Source organism: Penicillium soppii (genome assembly GCF_028829465.1).
Source record: "Penicillium soppii strain IBT 18220 chromosome Unknown utg000010l, whole genome shotgun sequence".
Taxonomy (NCBI): domain Eukaryota; kingdom Fungi; phylum Ascomycota; class Eurotiomycetes; order Eurotiales; family Aspergillaceae; genus Penicillium; species Penicillium soppii.
In genome coordinates, this window is record NW_026643240.1 from 688,604 (window position 1) to 710,478 (window position 21,875).

General features: G+C 49.1%; 9 protein-coding genes across 9 annotated transcripts; 6 read left to right on the forward strand and 3 right to left on the reverse strand.

The window, feature by feature from the left end:
• Positions 1-2,487: 2,487 nt before the first annotated feature.
• On the forward strand, positions 2,488-3,098 carry N7529_010913 (uncharacterized protein; the record flags this gene model as incomplete). The annotated part of the gene is made up of 2 exons (XM_057246440.1): positions 2,488-2,692; positions 2,716-3,098. 2 exons carry the CDS (start codon positions 2,488-2,490, stop codon positions 3,096-3,098), a joined length of 588 nt encoding a protein of 195 aa, XP_057091789.1.
• A 581-nt stretch (positions 3,099-3,679) lies between these two features.
• Positions 3,680-5,002, forward strand: N7529_010914 (uncharacterized protein; the record flags this gene model as incomplete). The annotated part of the gene is made up of 2 exons (XM_057246441.1): positions 3,680-4,535; positions 4,767-5,002. The coding sequence occupies 2 exons, from the start codon at positions 3,680-3,682 to the stop codon at positions 5,000-5,002; spliced, it is 1,092 nt and encodes a 363-aa protein (XP_057091790.1).
• Positions 5,003-5,024: 22 nt separating this feature from the next.
• Positions 5,025-6,225, forward strand: N7529_010915 (purine and uridine phosphorylase; the record flags this gene model as incomplete). Its single annotated transcript, XM_057246442.1, has 2 exons — positions 5,025-5,115; positions 5,177-6,225. The coding sequence occupies 2 exons, from the start codon at positions 5,025-5,027 to the stop codon at positions 6,223-6,225; spliced, it is 1,140 nt and encodes a 379-aa protein (XP_057091791.1).
• A 608-nt stretch (positions 6,226-6,833) lies between these two features.
• Positions 6,834-8,951, forward strand: N7529_010916 (ankyrin repeat domain-containing protein; the record flags this gene model as incomplete). Its single annotated transcript, XM_057246443.1, has 2 exons — positions 6,834-8,181; positions 8,230-8,951. 2 exons carry the CDS (start codon positions 6,834-6,836, stop codon positions 8,949-8,951), a joined length of 2,070 nt encoding a protein of 689 aa, XP_057091792.1.
• A 1,109-nt stretch (positions 8,952-10,060) lies between these two features.
• On the forward strand, positions 10,061-11,126 carry N7529_010917 (uncharacterized protein; the record flags this gene model as incomplete). Its single annotated transcript, XM_057246444.1, has 2 exons — positions 10,061-10,619; positions 10,687-11,126. The coding sequence occupies 2 exons, from the start codon at positions 10,061-10,063 to the stop codon at positions 11,124-11,126; spliced, it is 999 nt and encodes a 332-aa protein (XP_057091793.1).
• Positions 11,127-11,348: 222 nt separating this feature from the next.
• Positions 11,349-12,571, forward strand: rad14 (DNA repair protein RAD14; the record flags this gene model as incomplete). Its single annotated transcript, XM_057246445.1, has 3 exons — positions 11,349-11,450; positions 11,515-12,103; positions 12,294-12,571. The coding sequence occupies 3 exons, from the start codon at positions 11,349-11,351 to the stop codon at positions 12,569-12,571; spliced, it is 969 nt and encodes a 322-aa protein (XP_057091794.1).
• Positions 12,572-14,527: 1,956 nt separating this feature from the next.
• On the reverse strand, positions 14,528-15,571 carry N7529_010919 (sterol desaturase family protein; the record flags this gene model as incomplete). The annotated part of the gene is made up of 1 exon (XM_057246446.1): positions 14,528-15,571. The coding sequence occupies one exon, from the start codon at positions 15,569-15,571 to the stop codon at positions 14,528-14,530; it is 1,044 nt and encodes a 347-aa protein (XP_057091795.1).
• Positions 15,572-16,839: 1,268 nt separating this feature from the next.
• On the reverse strand, positions 16,840-18,340 carry N7529_010920 (SEC14 family lipid-binding protein; the record flags this gene model as incomplete). Its single annotated transcript, XM_057246447.1, has 4 exons — positions 16,840-17,376; positions 17,437-17,811; positions 17,875-18,016; positions 18,081-18,340. The coding sequence occupies 4 exons, from the start codon at positions 18,338-18,340 to the stop codon at positions 16,840-16,842; spliced, it is 1,314 nt and encodes a 437-aa protein (XP_057091796.1).
• Positions 18,341-18,831: 491 nt separating this feature from the next.
• Positions 18,832-21,668, reverse strand: N7529_010921 (putative transcription factor (Snd1/p100); the record flags this gene model as incomplete). Its single annotated transcript, XM_057246448.1, has 2 exons — positions 18,832-21,348; positions 21,531-21,668. The coding sequence occupies 2 exons, from the start codon at positions 21,666-21,668 to the stop codon at positions 18,832-18,834; spliced, it is 2,655 nt and encodes an 884-aa protein (XP_057091797.1).
• Between the last annotated feature and the right edge of the window lie 207 nt (positions 21,669-21,875).

Sequence of the window (21,875 nt, forward strand, 5' to 3'; positions counted from 1 at the left end):
GATGTCTATCCACGCTCGCTGCAGCAACAGCATTCGCGCTCGTCTCTTCTGCAATTCTAAGATGTGTTGATGATGTAACAGGCGCATATGCAACAAATAAGGGGACGTTAAACTCGGTGCTGCAGTGATACACACCATCTTGCTTGCAGTTACCATTACTCTGCACGTATCCGCCTGCTTAGATGAGAATGGTACAAACAATAGTGGATTCACCAAGAGTTACCTCGACACAGTCCTTTCAACGAAGAAATTCAGTCTAAATGTTATAGTGGCGATCGTTATGTTTATTGGGAGTAAAGTTGTACTTCAAATGCTTCCCAATACCAGCGAGGAAGCAAAAAAAGATGAGGATCCTATCATGTTTATGGCTCTTTGGCAGACCTATATATAGGATGCTTGCCTAGGGATTCAATATCTTTCTTTCCTACCCCCCTTATTTCCTGATATCTCATCAATCATGACTGTTCATGATCCTTCTTCCAGTCTTCATACGTCCGATACAAGTACTCCTGGGCCTTCGGATGGTTACGATAGTATGTCTCATGATTGATCTCACAGACACCGTCCACATTCCCCTTGTGATCGATGCAGAAAGCCCGATTACATAATAGACATAGTTGATTTGGGAGGTTGTCTTCAAGATGTGGCCTTCTCAATCGCATACTGTCATGAACGTGGCAGGGTCCAACATCAGAAACATGGTTCTAGGGGGGAGTTTGTTAGCCTACTGAATTGGAATAGAGGTTAATGCGAGGTAGAGAAACGGACCATTGTGTAAAGTTTGATGGAGATTGTGTTGATGGGGCTCGAAGGTAGGGGCTTGAAGGTAGGGCCTCGGAAGAAGCAGAATTGAAGATAAAAAATAAGGGTTAGATGGGGAGGGGTTGCTCGATATTTAAGCTGATAGGGGGAACAACAATAGCTGTTTGGGGTTACAAGATTGGACAGACTTATATTGAGTGCTGCTGCGCCGCATGAGCTGGCACTCGGCGTAGGCTACAGACCTTGGTATTGTACTAGTTCGCAAAGAATATTCTTCCGGACGGAGATAAACATGACACATGGTTTACTGCTAGGCGATTTCTGAAACGAACGAAGTGCAAGAAAGGGTTCTAGCATGACTGGTTTGATGCTTCGTGGTGGTCGACCTTGATCAGGCGGTGTTGTATATGAAATTGAAATTAGCTAGCGTTTTTGATTTAGGCGGCGTAGAGGTTGATTATCGGTGGTGGGTGGAAGAGAGCCATTATGGTTGAACGGTTACTGTAAATGTGGTGACCCCCCTGTGCGGGGGGCGATCACAAATTTACCTGAAATGGATAGATGAGGTGTACTATCAATACTCACTATCATCTACTTGGGTAGTCTCTTGGTGTCCTTGTTCATTTGCATCGCATCTGTTAGCAAGAAAAACCCCATAAATGTGATGATACGTTACGGGCTCCTGTATCATGAATTTACTGTACGTACTTTTGATCAAGACTTATGAAAGTCACTAGATGAAAAGCAACCAAGATACCCCTGTATTGAGGGGCAGATGCGTTGGATACGGACGTGTGTTGGCAGTGCACCCCATTCTCAAGCTAAGGATTTCCAGGAAGGCAACTAACCAAAATGCGCAGTTTGGCTTCTGGGACAAAGAGGGGTTATATATGACACCAGCTTCAGGAATTACTGTAAACAAACAGAAACAAAAAGAAAAAAGCGAGTAGATAAGCATGGCATAAATTCTTTCAACGAAAAAAACCATACAACAGTAATCATTTGCTGGTGTTCATCCACCCAACTACCAACTTACCGGCGTGTGGCTTAGAGGTGGCCAGTAGTCGGATAGGCGCCGCCGGGGTGATAAATGGGTAAGAGCCGCTTTAGCTTCGCGCGACCTGGGATGAGAAAGGTGAATGCGCAATAGACTGGATAAGAAGCTGGGTGAGAATCACCCTTGGCCGCTCGATCGCCGCATCGACTTGCTTCGACTTGCTCAGCTGAACTACGGCACAATATCATTGGGTCGTGACGTTCCGCTTAAAACGGTCAGCCTCTTGACATCTGCACACAGCCCCTCAGTGGAATGACTTTGACTGGGCCAACAAGGTGATTTTTGAATGCTAGTTCTGGCATTTATTAGGCCTCTCCTCCCCTGCAGAGCACAGAGCACACTACAGGAGTTTCTTAAACATACAACAGAACTACGAACGTGAATTAATTTCGAGCCAGGCAACTCAGGACTTTCTCTCGGCCCATGTTCTTTCAAGAAATGGTCATGTTAGACCATTCGAACTATGTCGTGGGCTGGATTTGTGCTATAGCCACGGAATATGTTGCTGCACAAATGTTTTTGGATGAAAAGCACGAAGGACCAGTTGTTGTGCCGCCAAATGATACGAACCACTATACATTGGGCAAAATGGAGAACACAATGTTGTCATTGCCGTCTTGCCGGATGGCGAATATGGCACAGCTTCCGCGGCTAGCGTAGCAACAAACATGCTGAACTGCTTTTCCAATATCAGAATAGGTCTGATGGTCGGCATCGCCGGCGGCGTACCAAGCGAGAAGCATGACGTCCGTCTGGGCGATGTTGTTGTCAGTGCGCCTCGCGATGGTGAGGGTGGTGTGTTCCAATATGACTTTGGCAAGAAGATACAGGGCCAGAGCTTTCAATATACGCGAATTTTGAATCAGCCCCAAGGTCACTACGCACTGCAATGACAGGGATTCAGGCGAAGTACGAAATACATGGGCATCGGCTGGAAGAGGCCATCAACAATATTCTCAATACAAAGGCGAAGAAGCTACGCCGGAAGTATGGACGGCCCGAACCAATCACAGACAGGCTGTTTCAGCCCGAAGTTATCCACGACTCAACATGCGGAGCTACGGTTTGTGCGTATGGTTCTTCTAATTTGGTACCGCGGCGCGATCGGACCGAGCATGATGATAACCCTGCTATTCACTATGGCCTAATTGCTTCTGCCAATCAGTTAATGAAGGATGCTTCGATTCGGGATTGTCTTGCAGCTGAAAAAGACGTTCTCTGTTTTGAATTGGAGGCTGCGGGGCCGGTGAACCACTTTCCCTCTTTGATCAATCAATAGTCGAGTTGTTAAATTATCACCCTTGTATAGGACTTAGCGTCCGAGATATAGTCCGAAAGCCACTCGGACATGTTGTCTTCGCTGGGTATACGATAATGAGAATCAACAAATGGGATAGTCTGAGTGGACCTGTGATCCGAGAGCTGTCAAGAGTAGTCCGTACAAGGATCTTCGCCTCGGAACGTAAGCCCAGCGACGCCTCTAGACAGAGATCCCCGACGCTCGGGGACTTACTACGTCAGCCCTTTCCACCCCCACCTTAAGACTGGAAGTGTCATATAATCGCGTGTTGTACGGAGTAAATATGTGGAATTTAAGAAGAATTAATGATACCCTAGCACAATATGTAGTAAACAATCCCAAAAGAATAACCAGAACTGAAAGGAGAAGTGAAAGAAGCCATCGCTTGGCCCCATCACTTTGTCCCGCTAGGCCAAGGCTAGCGGGCTTTTGCCAGACGCCTATACGAGGCTGTTCTAAGCTGAATGTTAGGCTGATGCACTTTTCCTCTCCTTCTTTGCCAGCTGTTTGCTATCTGGACCATTTGCTCATGTCAATCGTCCCCTCTTGTAGATAATATAATGTTCGGATACGAGTGTCTGTACTCCAAAAGTCCCCGCTCCTTCCTCTTCTCCGTTGTCGCCAATGTCGGCCCCCGCGGAGCCAGCCGCTCTCTAGCCGTGGCCTACCGGCAGGGCAACGATAAGGACATCTCCGTATCATCTTCGGAACGTGTTGAGAATGTTGTGGCAGACATCCTTGCGCTGATCAAAATATTCTCAGATCCCGCGAACCGCGCGCCACTTGAGGCGGAGAGGGCACTCGCGGAGGGCTGGTATGGTCGGTCTCAGGGTGAAAACGAGGCTGAGAGTAATGAGCGGCCTAGCGTTCCAGACAGGCCGCAGCCTCCTTTCGTTATACCTGATGGCTCCCAGGAGGAAGAGCAGTCGCAAATACAGCCCGAGCTGCCATGGCATGATGATGGGCTCAGCGAGTTTCCCTTTACAACGACCTGCCTTTTGCTGGCATTATTGCGTAACGATAGCGATTCTAATGCCACTAATAGCATTAGCACGCGCCCCGGCGACGTTCAGCTCCAGCCGTTATCCACTTTGTTCCGTGCTGACTGCCTCGAGTATGGCCTTGTCGTTCTCGACATCTCCGACCTTGACAGCGGCGTTAAGTACGGCATCGTTGGTTTCCCCGTGCGTTATATGGCCGAAGTCTCCTATTGGTGTGAGACTGGTGGCTGGGATCCAGTTGAAGACCCCCCGCCTGAGAAGGAGCCTGACACTGTACTTGCCAGCCCGCGGCCTCGAGTGCCGTTGGCTATTTCTCCGTGGCTACGCAAGTACTTTTACCACATGAACCTGGAAGAGGACCCTAGGTTCCTGATACTAAAGAATACGCCGATTGTTTATGCTGCATCTTTAGACTGTGAGTCTGTTTCCTCGCCACCTTACTATCTCTAGTATCAAGATGATGTGTATAAGCTGACTTGGTAATGGTAGACATCTGGCCCCCGGAGCTTGAAAATCAGCCTAGAGGCGAAGATCAGGCTGGAGAATCTTCGCCAGGTGTCATCTCAAGCATCTCAAATTGTCTGTAGATCACTCGTGCTTCCCTATTTTTACACATACTTACGGCATTTACTGACTTATGGAAAAGACTTTTGGCCTTCAAAGTCCACCACCAGCGCTAAAGATGCATCGACCACAACACCCTCGCGCTTGACTACGTCAAACGAGCCGCCGCGAAATGCGCACATGGACCGCGCCATCGATAATCTGCTGATTCTCACACAGGATCCCGCCGATCTTCACCTCGATGAGGAGACAATCGACAAATTTCAAAAGCTTGCCGAGTTCCGCGAGCAGCTGCGGCGGCGGCTCGCACAAGAGTAAAGAGTGGCAGGGGTATGCATCGATGGTGGCGGCTGCATACGCTAAAGACCTATTAAGCTTGGTTCACCCGAAAAACATCGAGGCTGAGAAGATAATTGGTGATGTACTATCTGGTTAGTCTAGCGCACCTGAGAATGATCCTTTGACGGGTATTGATATAAAAAATTGTTATAGCTCTTCAAGAAGTTGCAGAGGACCATAGAAGAGGTGCACAGAGACAGCTTGAAATACAAGAGAACGCAGTGAAGCAGAAGTTGTCCGACAAGGAAGAAGAGTGTCTTCAGTCATTCCGTCTCACCTCCGCCACCAAAGATACCACATACGAGTGGTATAAGGATCGCGTAGAAACTCGAGTGGAGGGTACATGTGAATGGTTCCTAAGCCATGATAATTTCCAGAAGTGGTCGCAAGGAGAATCTGGTCTATTACTGGTCTCGGCAGACCCAGGGTGTGGAAAATCCGTCCTGGCAAAATATCTTATCGACAATAGACTGCCATGCTCCGCAACTCTCTGCTACTTCTTCTTCCAAGATCAGGACCAGAACACAGTTCACCAAGCGCTTTGTGCTATATTTCACCAGCTATTCTCCCAGAGGCCGAACCTAATCAAACATGCTATGGAGAAATACAGAAAAAACGGACGAGGAATGACCGAATCGACAAATTCGCTCTGGGCAATCCTTGAAGATGCCGTTCAAGACCCCCAGGCCGGTCCTGTGATCATTGTCCTGGATACCCTGGATGAATGTGCCGAGTCGGAGTTTGAGGACCTAATCCAGGGTGTAGAGAGACACGTCCGCAACAACCACTCAGATCAGAGCAAGTTGAAGTATTTATTAACATCTCGCCCGTACGAACAGATCGAGTGCAATTTTGTGGGGCTGCTGGAATCGTTTCCCTTTGTCCGTATACCGGGGAAGGGAGAGTCAGAAAGTATCAGTCGAGAAGTCAGCCATTTCATCCAAAATCGAATCGAGCAGCTAGCGAAAGAAAAACGGCTTTCAGACCCGGTCAAAAGTCATCTAGCAAGGAGACTGCTCGAAGTTCCGCACCGTACCTACCTCTGGGTGTATCTTGTGTTCGATCACTTGTCAAAGGAACACTTCAAAAAGACAGCTCATGGGGTCGATTCAACGATTCAACACCTACCAACAGATGTCTATGAGACATATGAGCGGATTCTTGGAAAGTCCAAGAAAAACCCAGAGGTTCGGAGGGCTTGAGCATCATTTTGGCCGCTGGTCGACCGCTTACACTCTCTGAAATGAACATTGCATTGAATGTCGACAGTACATCGAAGAGTCTCCAAGACCTCGACCTGGAGGAGGAAAAAGATTTTAGTTCTCGCCTAAGAGCTTCATGTGGACTCTTCATTTATATTCATCACGACAAGATTTATTTTCTTCATCAAACTGCGCGAGAATTTCTTCTTGCGGATTCAACCTCAGCCGAGGCTTTTGATTCAGAGCCACGTTGGCAGCATTCCATCACCTACCAGGGCGCTCATAATATTCTTGCAGAGACCTGCGTACTCTATCTTGACTTCTTTGGCAACTATATTACTCGTACAGACGCGCGAGAAGAAAGTCGTCAGGCTCTCGACAACTATACTTCTCTGGACTATTCAGCCAAATATTGGGGTCCTCATTGCCTCAGGGCCTATATTGACTCTAATTCTCATATAGTCCCTTCAATTCTAAGGATATGTAGCCCGCATTCAAAGAGTTGGGGGAAATGATTCACTCTGTACTGGGACGCCAAACACCATGAGTCGAATCCTTGTTTCACGAGTCTCATGGTATCATGTTATTTCGGACTGGAATAAATTACTATGACTCTGCTTGAGAGAGGTGCAGACATCGGCTCTAAGGACCGTAAAGGCCGGGCATCGCTTTCATGGGCTGCGGAGAATGGACATGACAATATTGTCAAGCTGCTGCTCGAAGGGGGTGCGAAATTCCCAAAAGCATTCTCAATCATGCTTGTGGCCGTAGCATGGAGCATAGCCCAACTTATCGCCTTCATCATGGGCCATACTTCTACCCTAGGCCTACCGCTACCGCCACAACGAATGGAAACACTGGCCACAGCATCTAAGGCTATACAAGATTATGTTTCGTCATTGGCAGGCTGGAAAGAGGCAGGCAAGCTGATAGACACAGGGGATGAGACTGGAAGAACTCCCCTTCACTGGGCAATCACAAAGCGGCATACCCATTCTGTGAACGTGCTATTGAAACAAGGGGCGTCCATCGACTTACGTGATAACGAGTCAAAGTGTGCTCTTCATTTTGCTGCAGAGATTGGCGACGAACAACTTGTCCGGAAGCTTCTTCAGTCTTCTAGGAGGGTGGAAGCAAAAGACCGGCACGGACGATCTCCACTGCTATGTGCAGTGGAGAATTTACAGACTGGAGTGATTCATGCTCTTGTTCGTTCAGGAGCCTGTGTGAATGTTGTCAACAATATGCATCAGAATGCGTTACACCTCATCTGCCGGAGACCTAGGCATAAGGACCACCTCAGTCTGCTGGATTATTTCATCTCTCAGGGGTCGTTCACAAATTTCTGTGATGTGGATAATATGACGCCCCTTTTGTATGCATTGGGAAATCAATCTGAGGATCTCGCATTGCTCTTTTTCAAGAGAGGAGTTGATGTGAACTTTCGGCTTCACAGGCGGTTGTGGAATGCAAGGATGGAAATTTTTTTCGTGACTTATGAGATGAATCAGAATTTTGAACAGCCAGTCCAAATGAATTCTTCTATCGGGCTGACTGCACTTCATTTCTCAGCTTTGAACGGGATAGTGCGGATGACAGCTCTTTTACTTGATCACGACGCTGACCCCAATGCGTTAGACGAAAGTGGCGACACGCCTCTACATTTAGCGATTCGATGCCAAGTAGGAGGGCACAAGTACGACGACCCGTGGGTGACTGGAGAATATGCCGTGGAAGACATCAACATTGATTATGGAAGCGAGGAAGCATCCGATATATTGAAAGAAATCGACCAGGCGAGAGAAGATACAGTTCAGCTGCTTTTGAACAGCAGTCGCATTGATGTGAATATTGCAAACAATGACGGGGAATGCCCATTGCATGTGATTCCTTTTAAAGAAGAACGAGCGTGCACCGTCCTATCGATGCTTCTCGACTGTGGAGCACAAGTGCCCAGTTTAAATTTGAAGCATTAAACTTGTCTTCACCTCGCCAGCAAGTCAGGCAATGTAAACGCTGTTCGCATTTTTTTGCATAGAGGATGCGACATCACTTTACTTGACGTGGATGGGTTGAGTTCAATTCACTATGCTGTTCACAGCAACTGCTCAGACATCATACGACTTATGTTAGAAAGCCGCCAGGAGCAAATGTCAAGATTCTGCATCCGTTATAATGATCTAGAAAAGAGAATTCTCCATTACTATGTTGAATCACTGGCGTGCTCCACCGAAATGATCAGTATACTCTTGAGACTTGAATGCGATATAAACAAACTTGATGCAGAGGGAAATTCTGTCCTCAGTCAATATATAAGTTCCTTTCATTTTGAACTTCGATACGACGTCTTTCAACTTCTTCATCGACATTCAGGTACAGAAGGGATTCGCTGGACGGACCGGAAGAAACGAAATCTTCTATACTTGTTGATGCGACAGTATAGTGATGAAAACGTCCACATCCTTGAGGATCTATTGAATTTTGTAGACATAAGGGCAAGGGACGCTGATGGCATGCATTTTGAACATCATGGTGCTATATATGGTGCATTCACTAAGTCTCTTGCACAGTTCCTCCAAAAAAGGGTATGTCTCAATCTTCACAGTAAGGATTTCAGCGGCAAGACACCCCTTGATTATGCCGAAGAAGAAGCCAACCGCGAATGTCATGAGGGTAATCGGTGGCAAGAGTCTTTACAGAATTTGAGAGATGTTTGCAAAAGCTGACCGGCCCGCAATTTTGCAAGAGCACTGTTCTAACGTAGAAAATTCAATAAAAAAAGAAGGAGCCCTAAATTTTTCTGATTTTCCTGATGTAATCAATCTCTATCATTCTTCCTCCTTTTACTCAAATGTGGGTGGGGGATGACATCTGCGTCCCGGAAACATCGTAAATTCATTTCGTCTCTTATTATATCCCAAATTATTTGGTTTCCAGGTGCGAGTGCAAGGCTGACTGTGCTTACGAATACAAAGATTCCTTCTGCTCTTCAAGTCAATTATCATGAAGGATTTTGCGCTCTTCATGTGTTATCTATTCACGTGTTATCATATTATTATTCCCCCTTTGGAGCTCTACCGCACTTCTGGGCTTCTTTGAGCTTGTTTTGCCCCCTGAAACCAGTACTAAATCGAAGAACATTTCTTTGCTCTGACTGCATTTGGTAGCCTTCATTATCTTCACCAAATAGTTGGTCATGAAGGCTCTTCTTTGTCCGTTAAAGAAAATACTTGAGACTTGACTCTGACCCCATCGAACTCAGTTCGTGATGTAGGATTGAGATGACGGTTCAAGATAGGGGAAGGTGAGAGGATGAAGGATGAAGAGAAAACAAACAAAGGGGAGGAAGTCTTTTATATCCAAATGTAGGGGGCGGGATGAGAGTTTCTAAGATGCAGGCATCCATTTGCTATCTCCTATTTATGATAAGACCTTTCTACAGCCTATCAGAGTTTGCGGTGAGTTTCTACCTCTTAAACAGATCTTCTCGAGGGTTTTTTAACAAGTCTTTTGACAGTTCTTTTCAACACGACTTTGAGATAATCAAGCTTGAATAGTATATTAATTAAATCACACTGATTGGCAGTGATAGATGATACCCAGTACTTACAGCCTTCGTGAAGCTAAATCAGCCCCCTAAGGAGGAGAAAGCTCCTATGCAATGTACGTGTAGGTGTGTAGCTTCACGTAGCCAGAAATGATTAGGGTTAGATATTTGGCCTGAGGCAGCCAGAAATGTGGGGGAAAGTGGATGTTCCGGGGATCCACTTGGGCGGTATGTCTGCGTTAATATTGCAGAAAAAGGGGACTCTCCAACAACACACACCTTCAGCAAATGGGGGATTCGATGGAAGGGACGTTCAATTCGTCCTTTGAGGCTAAGCAGCCCTTTCCACCGCTGCTGCCTGAAGATATCACCTCACCAGATGAGCCCCAAGAAAGCTATGAAGACGAGAATGTTACCTCCCCCGGCTACGAGGAGATCGAGGTGGAGGACGACGCAGATTTCCAGTCGCATTATTCGCTAGAGCATCAATCATTTTCAGACTCTGACTCCGATGACTCTTCAGAGGGCATTGATCGACAACATCCATTTCGCCAATCTTCCAGCTCGCTCCATGGCCCCAATGCGTTTGCGCCGCCGTTCTACAACCGTCCACCCACCCCTCTACCGCCCTCGCCCTCTCTCACTTCTCTCCTCCGACCCCCCTTCTCAACTACTACATCGCGCCCAACTACACCAGACAGCTCTGATGTAGAAACGCCCAATGATACCGAGGCGGCAGTCGCCAAGTCCGCTCGCCGCGCAACTACCGTTCCGCGCGCAAGTCCAAAGGTGCCGACATACGAATACTATGGCTTCGTTCTATACCTCGCCTCATCATTGGCTTTTTGTGAGTCTCGTGTCCAATGTTGCGGCGCGCTCTCGTAATCTAGCACATGCTAACACATCCAATCCAGTGTTCTATCTCCTATGGTCCTACCTTCCGTCCCCATTTCTCCATCAGCTCGGCATCTACTACTACCCAAACCGCTGGTGGTCGCTAGCTATCCCCGCATGGCTAGTCATGTTACTTATCTACATATACGTCGCGCTTGCGACGTACAACACGGGTTACCTCACATTGCCCATGCACAGTATCGAGAATATTGTGGATGAGGTCGCCAACGTATCCGTGATTGATGGAAAGGCACGAAGACGGCCAGGCGGCGCGACCAAAATGAAACCAGGCGCGACCTCCTACCAAATCATGGGCCCGCAAAATCGCAAGGTCAATTGGCGGGAGATCTGGAGTGAGGGAACAGACGCGGTCATGGATGTGCCGGTTGGAGGCGTATGTGAAGTTTTGTACGGCCAGAATAGAGAAGAAGACTTTGATGATGTCGTGACCGGCCCATAACTTCTATTTATAATGAATTCACTATCAAGTCAAATTGATTCCGATGCTTTGCTTTGCTATTAGTTTCGTATTTACTTCCAAGGCTGCTAGGGACCAATGACGTCGGTTTTCACGTGATGTGGCGGATCGGAGTCTGGCCGCCTTCCGCCCGATAATACTGCTGATCGATTGATTTAGATTTGAACAAGGGCAATCAGTGGTGCATCCTGCAATATTCTCAATATGTCAGGAAATCGACCTTCGACTCCTCCCCCACAGGCCAAGGCCTCAGGGGCAGGACAATTTCCCCGCGGTCCGATCACTCCAGAACAGCAGCGGAGAATGGTAGGTCTTTTCCGTAAAGGTCAACAAAGCCCTAAGACAGCCCAAACTAACGAGTTGCCTAAAGGAGATCAGTCGCATGAAAGCCAAGGCGCTCCGTGAGAAGCGTGAAGCTGAACTGGCCCAAGCCTCCTCAAACACATCCCAACCAGCAACAGGTGCGAAGCGCTCATTCGCCTCGATGGCATCCAACCAGCCCGCCAATATGCGCGATGCATCAGCCTCGAATCTTCCGCTGGACTCGATTCAACCGGCTCGCAATTTTACAAAATATGTTGATTATGACTTCAGCAAGATGACCGATACGAAGGGTGGATTCTTAACGCAGGAGGATGACCCGTTTAACAAGCAACTCCATGTAACAAATGATAAGGATGCGCTGAAACCGGCAAATATGACACAGAAAGAATGGGAGCGTCACCAAACACTCCAGAACCTCAAACGGAACCGCGAAGGGCCTTTCGAGCCGGGCCTCAGTGTTCTTGATGATAAAAGCAAGCAGAAGAAATGCCGCGAATGCCAAAGTCTGGAGATTGATTGGAAGTGGGAGGAAGAGTTGAAGTGTTGCATTTGCCATGCTTGCAAGGAGAAATATCCAGAGAAATACAGTCTGTTGACCAAAACAGAGGCTAAAGAAGACTATCTTCTCACAGATCGTAAGTACTCATATATTCCTTGGGAAGTAAACTTGCTTATTTGTCTATCTAGCCGAACTTCGAGATGAAGAACTGCTTCCACGCCTGGAGCGTCCAAATCCACACAAATCCACCTGGAACAGCATGATGCTATACCTACGGTACCAAATAGAGGAATATGCATTCTCGGACAAAAAATGGGGCTCTACAGAAGCACTGGATGCCGAGTTTGAGAAGCGCGAGACTGACAAGAAAAGGAGACGGGAAGAAAAGTTCAAAACGAAACTGCAAGACCTGAAGAAGCGCACACGTGTCGAGGCCTACCGACGTAATCGACAAGGTGGCTCTGGGGGAGATTTCGGCGACGATCTTGCCTCTAGACGGAAGCATGTTCATGAATGGGGCCGGTCTGTAGATAATCCAGAAACTGGAATCGGCGTCAAGACTTGTGTAACGTGTGGGATGGAAGTGGAAGAACTTGAATTCTAGGCAATTGTACTGCCATAGCACGAATTATGAGACCATGAATTAAAAGTGCATCTCCGATATCAATAGGGAGTAGTTTGGTCTAAAACTATACCCATGTCAGTGGGTCACTGCAAAGCCCTACAACTACTATGCATTACAGTGCGCTAAGGGGCCAATTATTATGTACATGTAGGTGGTATTTATATTCTCTTTTCTAAACCTCTTATCTACTTACCGTTCGCTAAAGCAATTATTAGAAAGCCTAGTATAAGACCGCATCGACAAGAAGCAAACAAAGACGAGGGTGCCATTTTGCAGAGCAAAATACGCCCGATAGCCAACACAACACAACGCGTTGGAAAATGTAATTTCTTTAACACCACATAGTAGAATGACGGTGTTTTGCTTTCTCTAATTATCTGTTTCGATGACAGGAAAGCGATTTACTCCCACTTGATAGTATCTCGGACGAAAATCAGGATGGACACCATGCAACTAGAGTCACCCCTGCTGGGATAAGAGAGCTGGGATAGGAGAGCTGGGATAGGAGATAGCACCTAATTAGGTAGCCGCTTAGTTGTCGGTGCCAAGGAGCAAGCTAGCTCTTGGTAGAAATGTGTATTATACAGATTGGCCAGATTCAACAGTCCGTCGGTAAGACATACATATCAAAAGGCCACTATTCCGAAATGAGCAGCAATTGGCCCTAACGAGAATTGTGCTATAAAATGATTGGTTTTCTTATGTTTGTCTGCCATGCGAGGCTATCACATATCATCAAGCCAGACATTCGCTCTCATCGCATGCAAAGACATAAAAGGAACAACAATTCACCCTCTTTTGCTCTGAGTGCGTTCACTTTCACCTCTAATCGTCTTACTAATTTTTACCCGTCTCTTCGATCAAGACCAATCCGGGAAGCAGATATGTCTGGACAACCCCCGTTTGTCGTTCCTTCTCCACTCCCAGAGGCTGCTGCATGGATAGGCGGCAGCGGAAGGGCCTACACTGATGTGAAGTTGAAGGTATAATTAAACTCGAATACAAGAGATCCATCTTGAGGAGAGACTATCAATAGCTAACGCCTTGCAATCAGTGGGCTAAGTTCGACAACTTTGACGGAATTTGCGGAATCGACTGCACCCTCGCAGGCAACGTGAAAATACAAATACGTTATGATTATGATCCAAAAGTCAATGGCTTTCATGTGGATGCTATAAAAAATGGGGAACGCCGCGCCTATGTCCAAGAGGGACTGAACAAAGGTTTCCCAGCTGGACCGAGTAATTCGGCAACAGAAGACTATCTGAGAGCTATGAGATTCGTGAACAATCGATACGAAGCCGGAGATGCCGTTGGGAGTGCGAATGAGATAGCGAGATCTTTTCTGGAGGGGCGAATTTAGGGGTTATCAAGGAGACTCGGTTGAGACTTGATGACCCTTTGATCCTGCTAGCTCCCAACATGATGAATGACACTGGTTTCCACGAAGTAAGCTTCTACTTTCTGTAATACCTAGAGCATCTGCTTCTGTAAGGGGGAGAATCGATCGAGCGGTTTGAATTACGTATAAAATGACCTTGCCTCCAAGTTGCCTAAGGATAGACTACCTACCGAGTGTAAGTGGTTTCGATAGCTTCAAGGGGTCAAAAATGCTAATTTGAACGGTTGGTGAGTCAAAACGTGGTCTTAGTGTTTGGATCTACCTAGGTATGCGAGTCGAGTATGTTGACTGAGTTGAATGCCTTCTGTATCGCGGTGCATGCATATAGCCAAGGCACCTGGTTATACTTGCGGAAAACAAGACTATATTATAGCATCAGAGACTACTGGTCGTTCATTCATAAACAAGATGTTCAAAGTATCTAGCGTGGTATCAAAAAAAGAAGATAAATAACAGAAACGAAACAGTATCCACGGTCACCCAAAAATGTACACATGTAGGGTATTTTTCACACAGAAGATAACCCAGCCCAATCAATAGAGTGGCATAGGCGACGAATTAACATAATCAACATTATGTTCAACCGACTCGATGCGCTCGGTACAAGTCCCAAATATCCTATCCCAAAGCCTCGTCTGCTTCCCGTAATTATGACTCTTCTTCCATCCCTTACGATGATGCAAATCATGATCCTCAATAACAAGCTCCGCATCAAACCACCGCAAAGCCCAACTCAACGTCGACGGCGGCGTGGCATGAACCCGCAGCCCGCTGTGGCCCGCCAGCTCCGCAAAAACAACATACTGGTGACAGATCCACCACTCATAGAACCCCATCGGCATGCCCATGAACCGCATCGAGAAGTACGTCATGAGCGGGATGCCGAGGATATCGAAGAACTCCTGCTCGGTGTCGGCGTACAGCGTCAGCAGCGGGTTCGGGTGCTTGGTGAGGTGGTGTGTGCGGTGGTATTTCCATAGCCCACCGACGTCGTGCATCAGCCGGTGGTACCAGTAGAACCAGAAGTCGAGGATGATGCCGTACAGGCCGACTTCGAGGGGCAGCCAGGCGAAGCTCATTGTTGCGGGCGTTTGGCTGGCGTGGTAGGCGATGAAGACGGTGAACATGGGGCGGAAGGTCGAGGTCGACATTAGCGAGCGGACGACCTTTGCGACGCCTACATCGGGAACGCCATCGCGGGCGTGCTTGTCACCGTCTAGAAAGCCGTGTTGGTGGCCTAGGCGGCGGAGCACGTGCAGCTCGTGGATGGCGATGGCTTTGAAGCCGATGCTGTATAGGATGAAGGCGCCCCATGCGCTGAGATTGTGGCCGGTGATCTTTACGTAGGCTTGATGGATCAGAAGGGGGATCACGGCGTGGGTGAGGACCCAGCGGTGCATCGACCAGTCTGGGACATAGGGCACGGCGTCTTCCTTCAGATGGACTGGGATGTTCTTGTCGAGATGCTCCGGGTGGATACCCAGTAGTTCATAGAACCAATGGAAAAGAGTCCACTCTGAGCGGGCTTGTCGCCGCCAGGTGGACTTCATAGAGTCCTTTGGATTGCGTTCTGACATGTTTCAGAGACGAGGGATTCGAAATTTGTCAGAGTTCCCTAATAATAATAGCTAATGGGGGGGGATTTAAGTAGGCTTTAAATGAGGGCTTGTCGATCACCCCCCCCCCAGTCGTTCGGCGACTGGTGCATGTGAAGGAAACCCACATCTTTCACACTCTCCGCAAAAATGAGCCTCGGACCTTTGACTAAATTCAACCATGACGTTAATCCCTGCTGATCTGGTCTTTTTCCCAACCGTTTGGTGGCGCTAGTCGGTAGACGCTTGGACATTGATCGTGTTTATCGTATTCATCCTGGGGTTGATTCCTGGGCACTTTCGGAGCGCCCCATAATCCGAGTGCTCACACATAGGCGTGCAGTATTTTTTTAGGATGTAATGTTTCGCTTGTGTAGATTCAAGATCTGTACATATCTTCGTACATTTGAAGATGCAGACCCTGCATGAACTGCCCCTGAATCATGTGATGTGTGCAACCAGCCCTGAAGGCCTAATTGGTCAACATACACCCGAAGATGAGGGCTCTGGATCGCTTCGAAGAATTGATGCTGGCTGATCTATTCTCGTCTAGGTAACTTCACAAGGGCTCGGCTGTCTGCAATATGGTAGTTGATTATATATCAACAAATTATATAGTTGCCCGCTCATAAATACATACGGTTCTGGCTCCAACATATATAGTGTCTTTAAGGTCTAGACACTCTTCATATTGTGGATATTCTGCTACAACCTTATTGAATATGCACGCGTAGATACCACTATGTATTAGGACCGAAAGCTAGATGGAATGCATGTATTGCATCCATGAACAGATGAAATAACGAGAGAAAACGATTACGTATAAAAGGATCCCCAATCGTCCTTGGGGATATAAGTGTGTGAAGGTGTATAAAATCAAACCCCGAAAATCCTCCAGAGTGCGACCAAAATATGGGAAACGCCATGAGATCCTATCAATCACGCCAACCTGGACTAGACAGAAAGCCCCTCTTGAAGCCCTCCATATGATAGTCCCACATATGCAGAAAGGCAACCAAAGAAAATGTAGATAGATGTTGGGAGAAGGCAGAAACCACATTCTCAACGAAGTGCCGCAAAAAAATCCAAAAATGCACATGCAATTCCATCTTTGCAGCAAAAGACAAAATGCCCAGGCAGACGTATATTCAATAACCACAGCTTAATAAAAAAATACCTCGGTATTGACATCTGTGCTATCCTGTGCTCTTACATGAACCCTAAAATATCCTACTGCCTTTCTATATGCTCTATGCGGCAGCAGTCTGGGTCTCATCGACAGACAGCTGGTTGACCTTGACCGCCACATTGTCAATGGTCTTCTCGCTGTCCTCCGGCTTCGTATCTGGATCGGCAGCGGCATCGTCCGCCTTCTCTGTCGCAGCAGACTCAGCGGGCGTAGCCTCCGACTCGAGTGACTGTGTCTTCGGGACGGGAATGATCTCCCTCCGTTCCTTTCCATCCACAGTGCCCAGAACCTTGAGGTGATCGCCCTCGAACAGCACAGGTCCCTTGAGGATGTCTTTCCTTGTCTGGCCATCGGCCAGTGGCTGTTCAAGACCCCGCAGCAGTTCACGGCTAGGGTCGTCCAGGTTGGGCATATCACCCCACGTCCAGTCGAGCTGACCACCGTATTGCTTAGGAATGCTGGACGGCTCCATGAACGAAGTAAGAGTAGGTTCCACCTCAGCAGCGGAGAGAATAAAGATCTTAGACGTGGTGCCAGGGTCAAACCAGCGCTTGATCCAGCCCCACACGGTAGGGAAGAATGAAGGCGCACCAATAATCTACCATCGAGTCAGTTTTAGTTTCGGTCCGAACAGCACAAATGGTATAGGGACACATACGAAGATCCGATCCAGCGTCTCCGGGTAATGCGCCGTGGCCAATACACTAGCATCCTGCATGTGGCTCTTCAGATTCCAGAACTGCTTCAGTCCCACACCGCTGACGTCGACGATGTTGGTCGAGGTCACAATGGGCGTTTCCGGGTTGGGCCGCGGCAGCGCGGTAGACAGTGGCATCACGAACCGGAGCAGGTTCTCATACAAAGCGAAGAGGTTAAGCAGGCGCGCGGGTACGGTAGATGATTTATGTGTTTCGGGCGTGCCGTTAGTCATGGTTGAATTGTAAGCGGCGACGGCCTTGTTGTCCAGGTGGCGGATCTCAAAGACGTAGATGGGGATGCCGCGGCGATCGCGACGGCCAGTCCACTGGGGATACTACAGGGGAATTGAAGTCAGAACGGAACTCCTGCAGTAAGATGCAGTGTAAATGTAACGTACCATGCGGCGAGCGGCCTCGTACGAGTCCACGCCGATGTTCTCATACAGAGCCTCGATCGCATTGTCTTTGCGCCAGTCCTCGGTATCCTTAAATTGAGTCCATGCGCCCTCGACATCGAATTTGCGGGCTCGCAGGAACCGCCTATATGTTTGATAATCAGCATTTTGCCACTCTCGACTTCTCGGTCTAGCGTAGCGCCACATACAGCAGAGTCGCATCGTCGTGACTGGCGGTAGTCGCGCCGTCCGCCTGTTCCACAGCAGGGGTATAGTACTTGCGCTCAGCACACAGCGTCTTGAACTCTTGTAGGCTTGACTCCTGCTCTGGTGTGAGGTGGTGCAGGTGGCCGGCGAGCCAGGCGGTGCCGGCGGCTTGGGAGGCCGAGGCGGACGGATCATTCTTTGAGGAGTCGGTGCGCGTGAGATCCGGTTCGGAGGCCTGCGCGGATTTGTTGCCCCAGAACATGGTTGCGACTTCTATGTTTATGTTTTTTTTGGGGTATTTATTTGGGGGGAAGATCGGCCAGAAAGATCTCGGGGGTGGCGGAGGGAGAGGCGGTGAAATAAATCTGACAGTTTGGGGATCGGCACTCGGATGCTTTGTGATATTGTGATAGATATACGATCTAGGGGAGTCATGTGGCAGGAAGGTTGAGACAGATATCTTTACTGTGAGACATCTAGACCCTGCAGATCCATCGATCTGAAAAGTTAATCGGCAGTGATCAACTAGGAAAGCCCTAACAATGGACGTGCAGGTGAAACTAGGGGTTTCAGTATAGTATCTAGTGGCTCCATTCGTTGAAGTATTGAGAATAATGTAACTAAAAGAACATTCAATACAATTCCGGCTTCAAATGAATGGCACGGATGCTAATCTGAAAGGACAAGCCCAATACTATCTGTACAGATCGCCTTCATACATCGCAAAAAGAAAATAAATAGATACATACGAATTTAGTCCTCGGTGAGATCACCGTACTCCCAAATACCCCGGCGCTCAGCCTTGGCCTCATCCTCCAGCGTGCGCAGGTTAGACAAGGTCTCAACGGAAGCGCGCTCCCAGTTCTTCAACTTACGGGGCACCATAGCTAAGCCCTCGCTGATGACATCGGCGTTAATGCTGTTATCCAGGTTCTTGGAAACGGAGGGGTCGAGGAGGGTAACATGCAGGGTACCGTCTTGGTCGACATGGTCGACGTTTGCAACGAGCTGGCGGTCGAAGGTCTGGTCACCAATAAAGCCAATGGCATCCTCGAGATAATCCTCCGAGGTGGGGAACTGCATGAGCGAGAGGACGGCATCGACGGCCTGGGGGCGCAGAGTTTGGCTGGAGAACTGGGGCTGGGTGAGAGGGCGGAGCTTGGCCCAGGGCAGAGACTCGGAGTTACCGAAGTCAATGTACACAACCTCAGCGGTCTGGTTCTCGCGGTCGTTACGGCGGACCTTAGCGCGGTACCAGTTTCCGTCTTCGGTGAACTGGGCGGCAACCCAGTCGCCAGCCTTGGGTGGGCCGGGCAGGGGAGTGTCGTTGGCCTTGTTGATGTGGAAAGTGCGGAAAGCGCTCATCAGCTCAGTGAGAGCGTTGGTGCCAGTGCCGATCTGTTGAAGCTTAAGCTTAGCGGAGGCAGGGTCGATGTAGGTAACCATCACATCGCGGTAGTCCTTGCGACGCTGTGTGGGGGCGGCATCGCTCTCGGTACCAGTGCCATTAGCGGCCTCGGCTTCCTCGGCTTCAGCAGCCTCCTTGCTGGGATCATAGTCGTGCCAGAGACCCTTGCGGGCGTCCTTAGCCCGCTGCTCCGCGGCAAAGTACTCGGTGGCGTGGCCAGACTGCTCAGCCGAGTATGCATGGACGGTAGCGAAACCCTCCTCTAGCAGGACCTTGGTGAAGTTCTCCTTGTTGATGTACAGGCTTCCAATGAAACCTCCAACCTTGTCAATGGTCTCAACATCGATCTCAACATCGCGCTGCATGCAGCGGCGGTTGGCCAGGTCGTGGGCCTCTTGACCGAAAGGCTCGCCGGCATCACTGGGACCGCGAGCAGAACGGGGAGCACGGATACCGGAAAGGACGAGGGTCAGCTTGGCGTTCTCGCGAGGGATAAGGACAGTAAAGCGAGAGCCAGATTTAACAAAGTCGACAACGGCGGGAACACGCTTCTGGCGCTGCAGGGCACCAAGCTCCAACTTGGCCTTTTGTACAGTCTCGGAGTAATCCACAACCGCCTTGGCCTTGGGGGCCTTGGAAGACCACATTCCACGGCCCTCCTTCTGGGCATCGGCCTCAGCGGCGAGCAAGGCATCGTAATCGGGGGATCGGTCAGCGTCATCCATACGGTGGCGAATGACAGAGGAGTATCCAGCCTCCACGAGGGCGACTCCGACGTTGGTGTTGCCCTGCACAACAGTGGCGACCTCGCGCTCCTCATAGCCCTCGTTGGCGGGCTTCTTGCCGTTCACAGTGACCATCACGTGCTTGGCGATCACGCGCTTGCGGAGGAACTCCTTAGCCTCAGCAGCGAAGGGGGCCTGCTTGGGATCGGAGGGCTTAGGTTGACGAATACTGGCGAGGCTGATCTTCTTCTCTTGGCCGGCCTTGTTCCTGATGAATAGTGTATCGGCATTCAAGACACGAGTGACAACGTAGTCCACGGCCGCGGCACCAGCAGTGGTAGGTCCAGTGTGGTTAACCCACAATCCCTTGCGGTCAGCCTTAGCAGTAAGCTCAGCCTGGCGGAGAAGAGCCATGTCAGGGCCCAAAAGCGTAGAATGGTGATCCTGGCAGCGGGCCAAACCAGCCTCCAAAAGGAATCGAGAGATATTTCCATTGGGGTGCAGCAGAGTAGCAACAATCTGGCCCTGCGGCGTAACACCAAGCAGGGAAACCTTCACCTTGCGCTGCAGCAGTCGCGACTCCACAAACTCTTGCGCCTCGTCGCCGAATGGCTCAGCAGCCGTCTCCTTGCCCTCAGTTGTGCGCTTAGCGGATGGTGCCCGGATACCGGCAATAGCAATGACGGTCTGGATGTGTTCCTTCGGCTGGAGCAGCAAGCGCAGCACCACACGGTCGCCGTTCAGGACTTTCTCGATAATTCCCTCCAACTGCTGGCCCAAGTTCTGGCGGACCAATTCCCGAGCACCGGTCAACTCGTAGCTAGTATCAATATGGCCATTGTCTCCACTGGCCCATGTTCCCTTTCCTTCGTCCTGGGCGAGGGACTCCAATGCACGGAGACGGTCCAGGAGTCCAACTGTCTCCTCGGATTCATCTCCGCGCTTTCCTGCCTCATCGCGGACCCGGGTCCAGCCTTCCTGGACACTGATATCGGGCAATGAAGCATCGAATCCGGGAAGCTTGATGATACCATAGTCGCGCTTGGCACCTGTGGGAATGGTGTAGACGACATGGAATTGGACGACCTTGCCGACAAGGAGTTCACGGAGGAATTCACGGGATTGAAAAGCATATGCCTAAAATAGATCATCATGTTAGATTCAATTCTTCATCCTTTCCTGCTCTTGCTTCTTTCAGAGCTTAAAATGCCAATGAACCCAATAAGGAGACTAAAAGGCCAAGCTGGTCTGAATGTAGCTAATGAATTGACATTTCGATGGCACGCCCAAAGAGCAATTGATCACAGCAGTGGACTCACCTCATCACCTTCTCTCCTTAATCTTGGAGCAGAAACATATGCCAAACTCAAGATGCGTTCTTGTGAAGGGTTGGTGACATGCGACAGCACGACCGTGTCACCGGACAGGACGGACTTGACCCGGGCTTCGAAAGGCATTTTGAATCAATCAAACACCACTGCCACACACAATTAAGATAGAAGACAAAACCAGAACAAAAGTAGCACAAGGAATAGAAAAGGAGTAGTTAACAGCTAAGAGAATACCCTAAGGGGACAGGTGGTGTTTAGACTTGTGGGGGAAAGCGGGCGGTCAGCCGATCCGTGCTTCCACAGAGGTTTACAAAGCTTCGAAAATGACCGAAG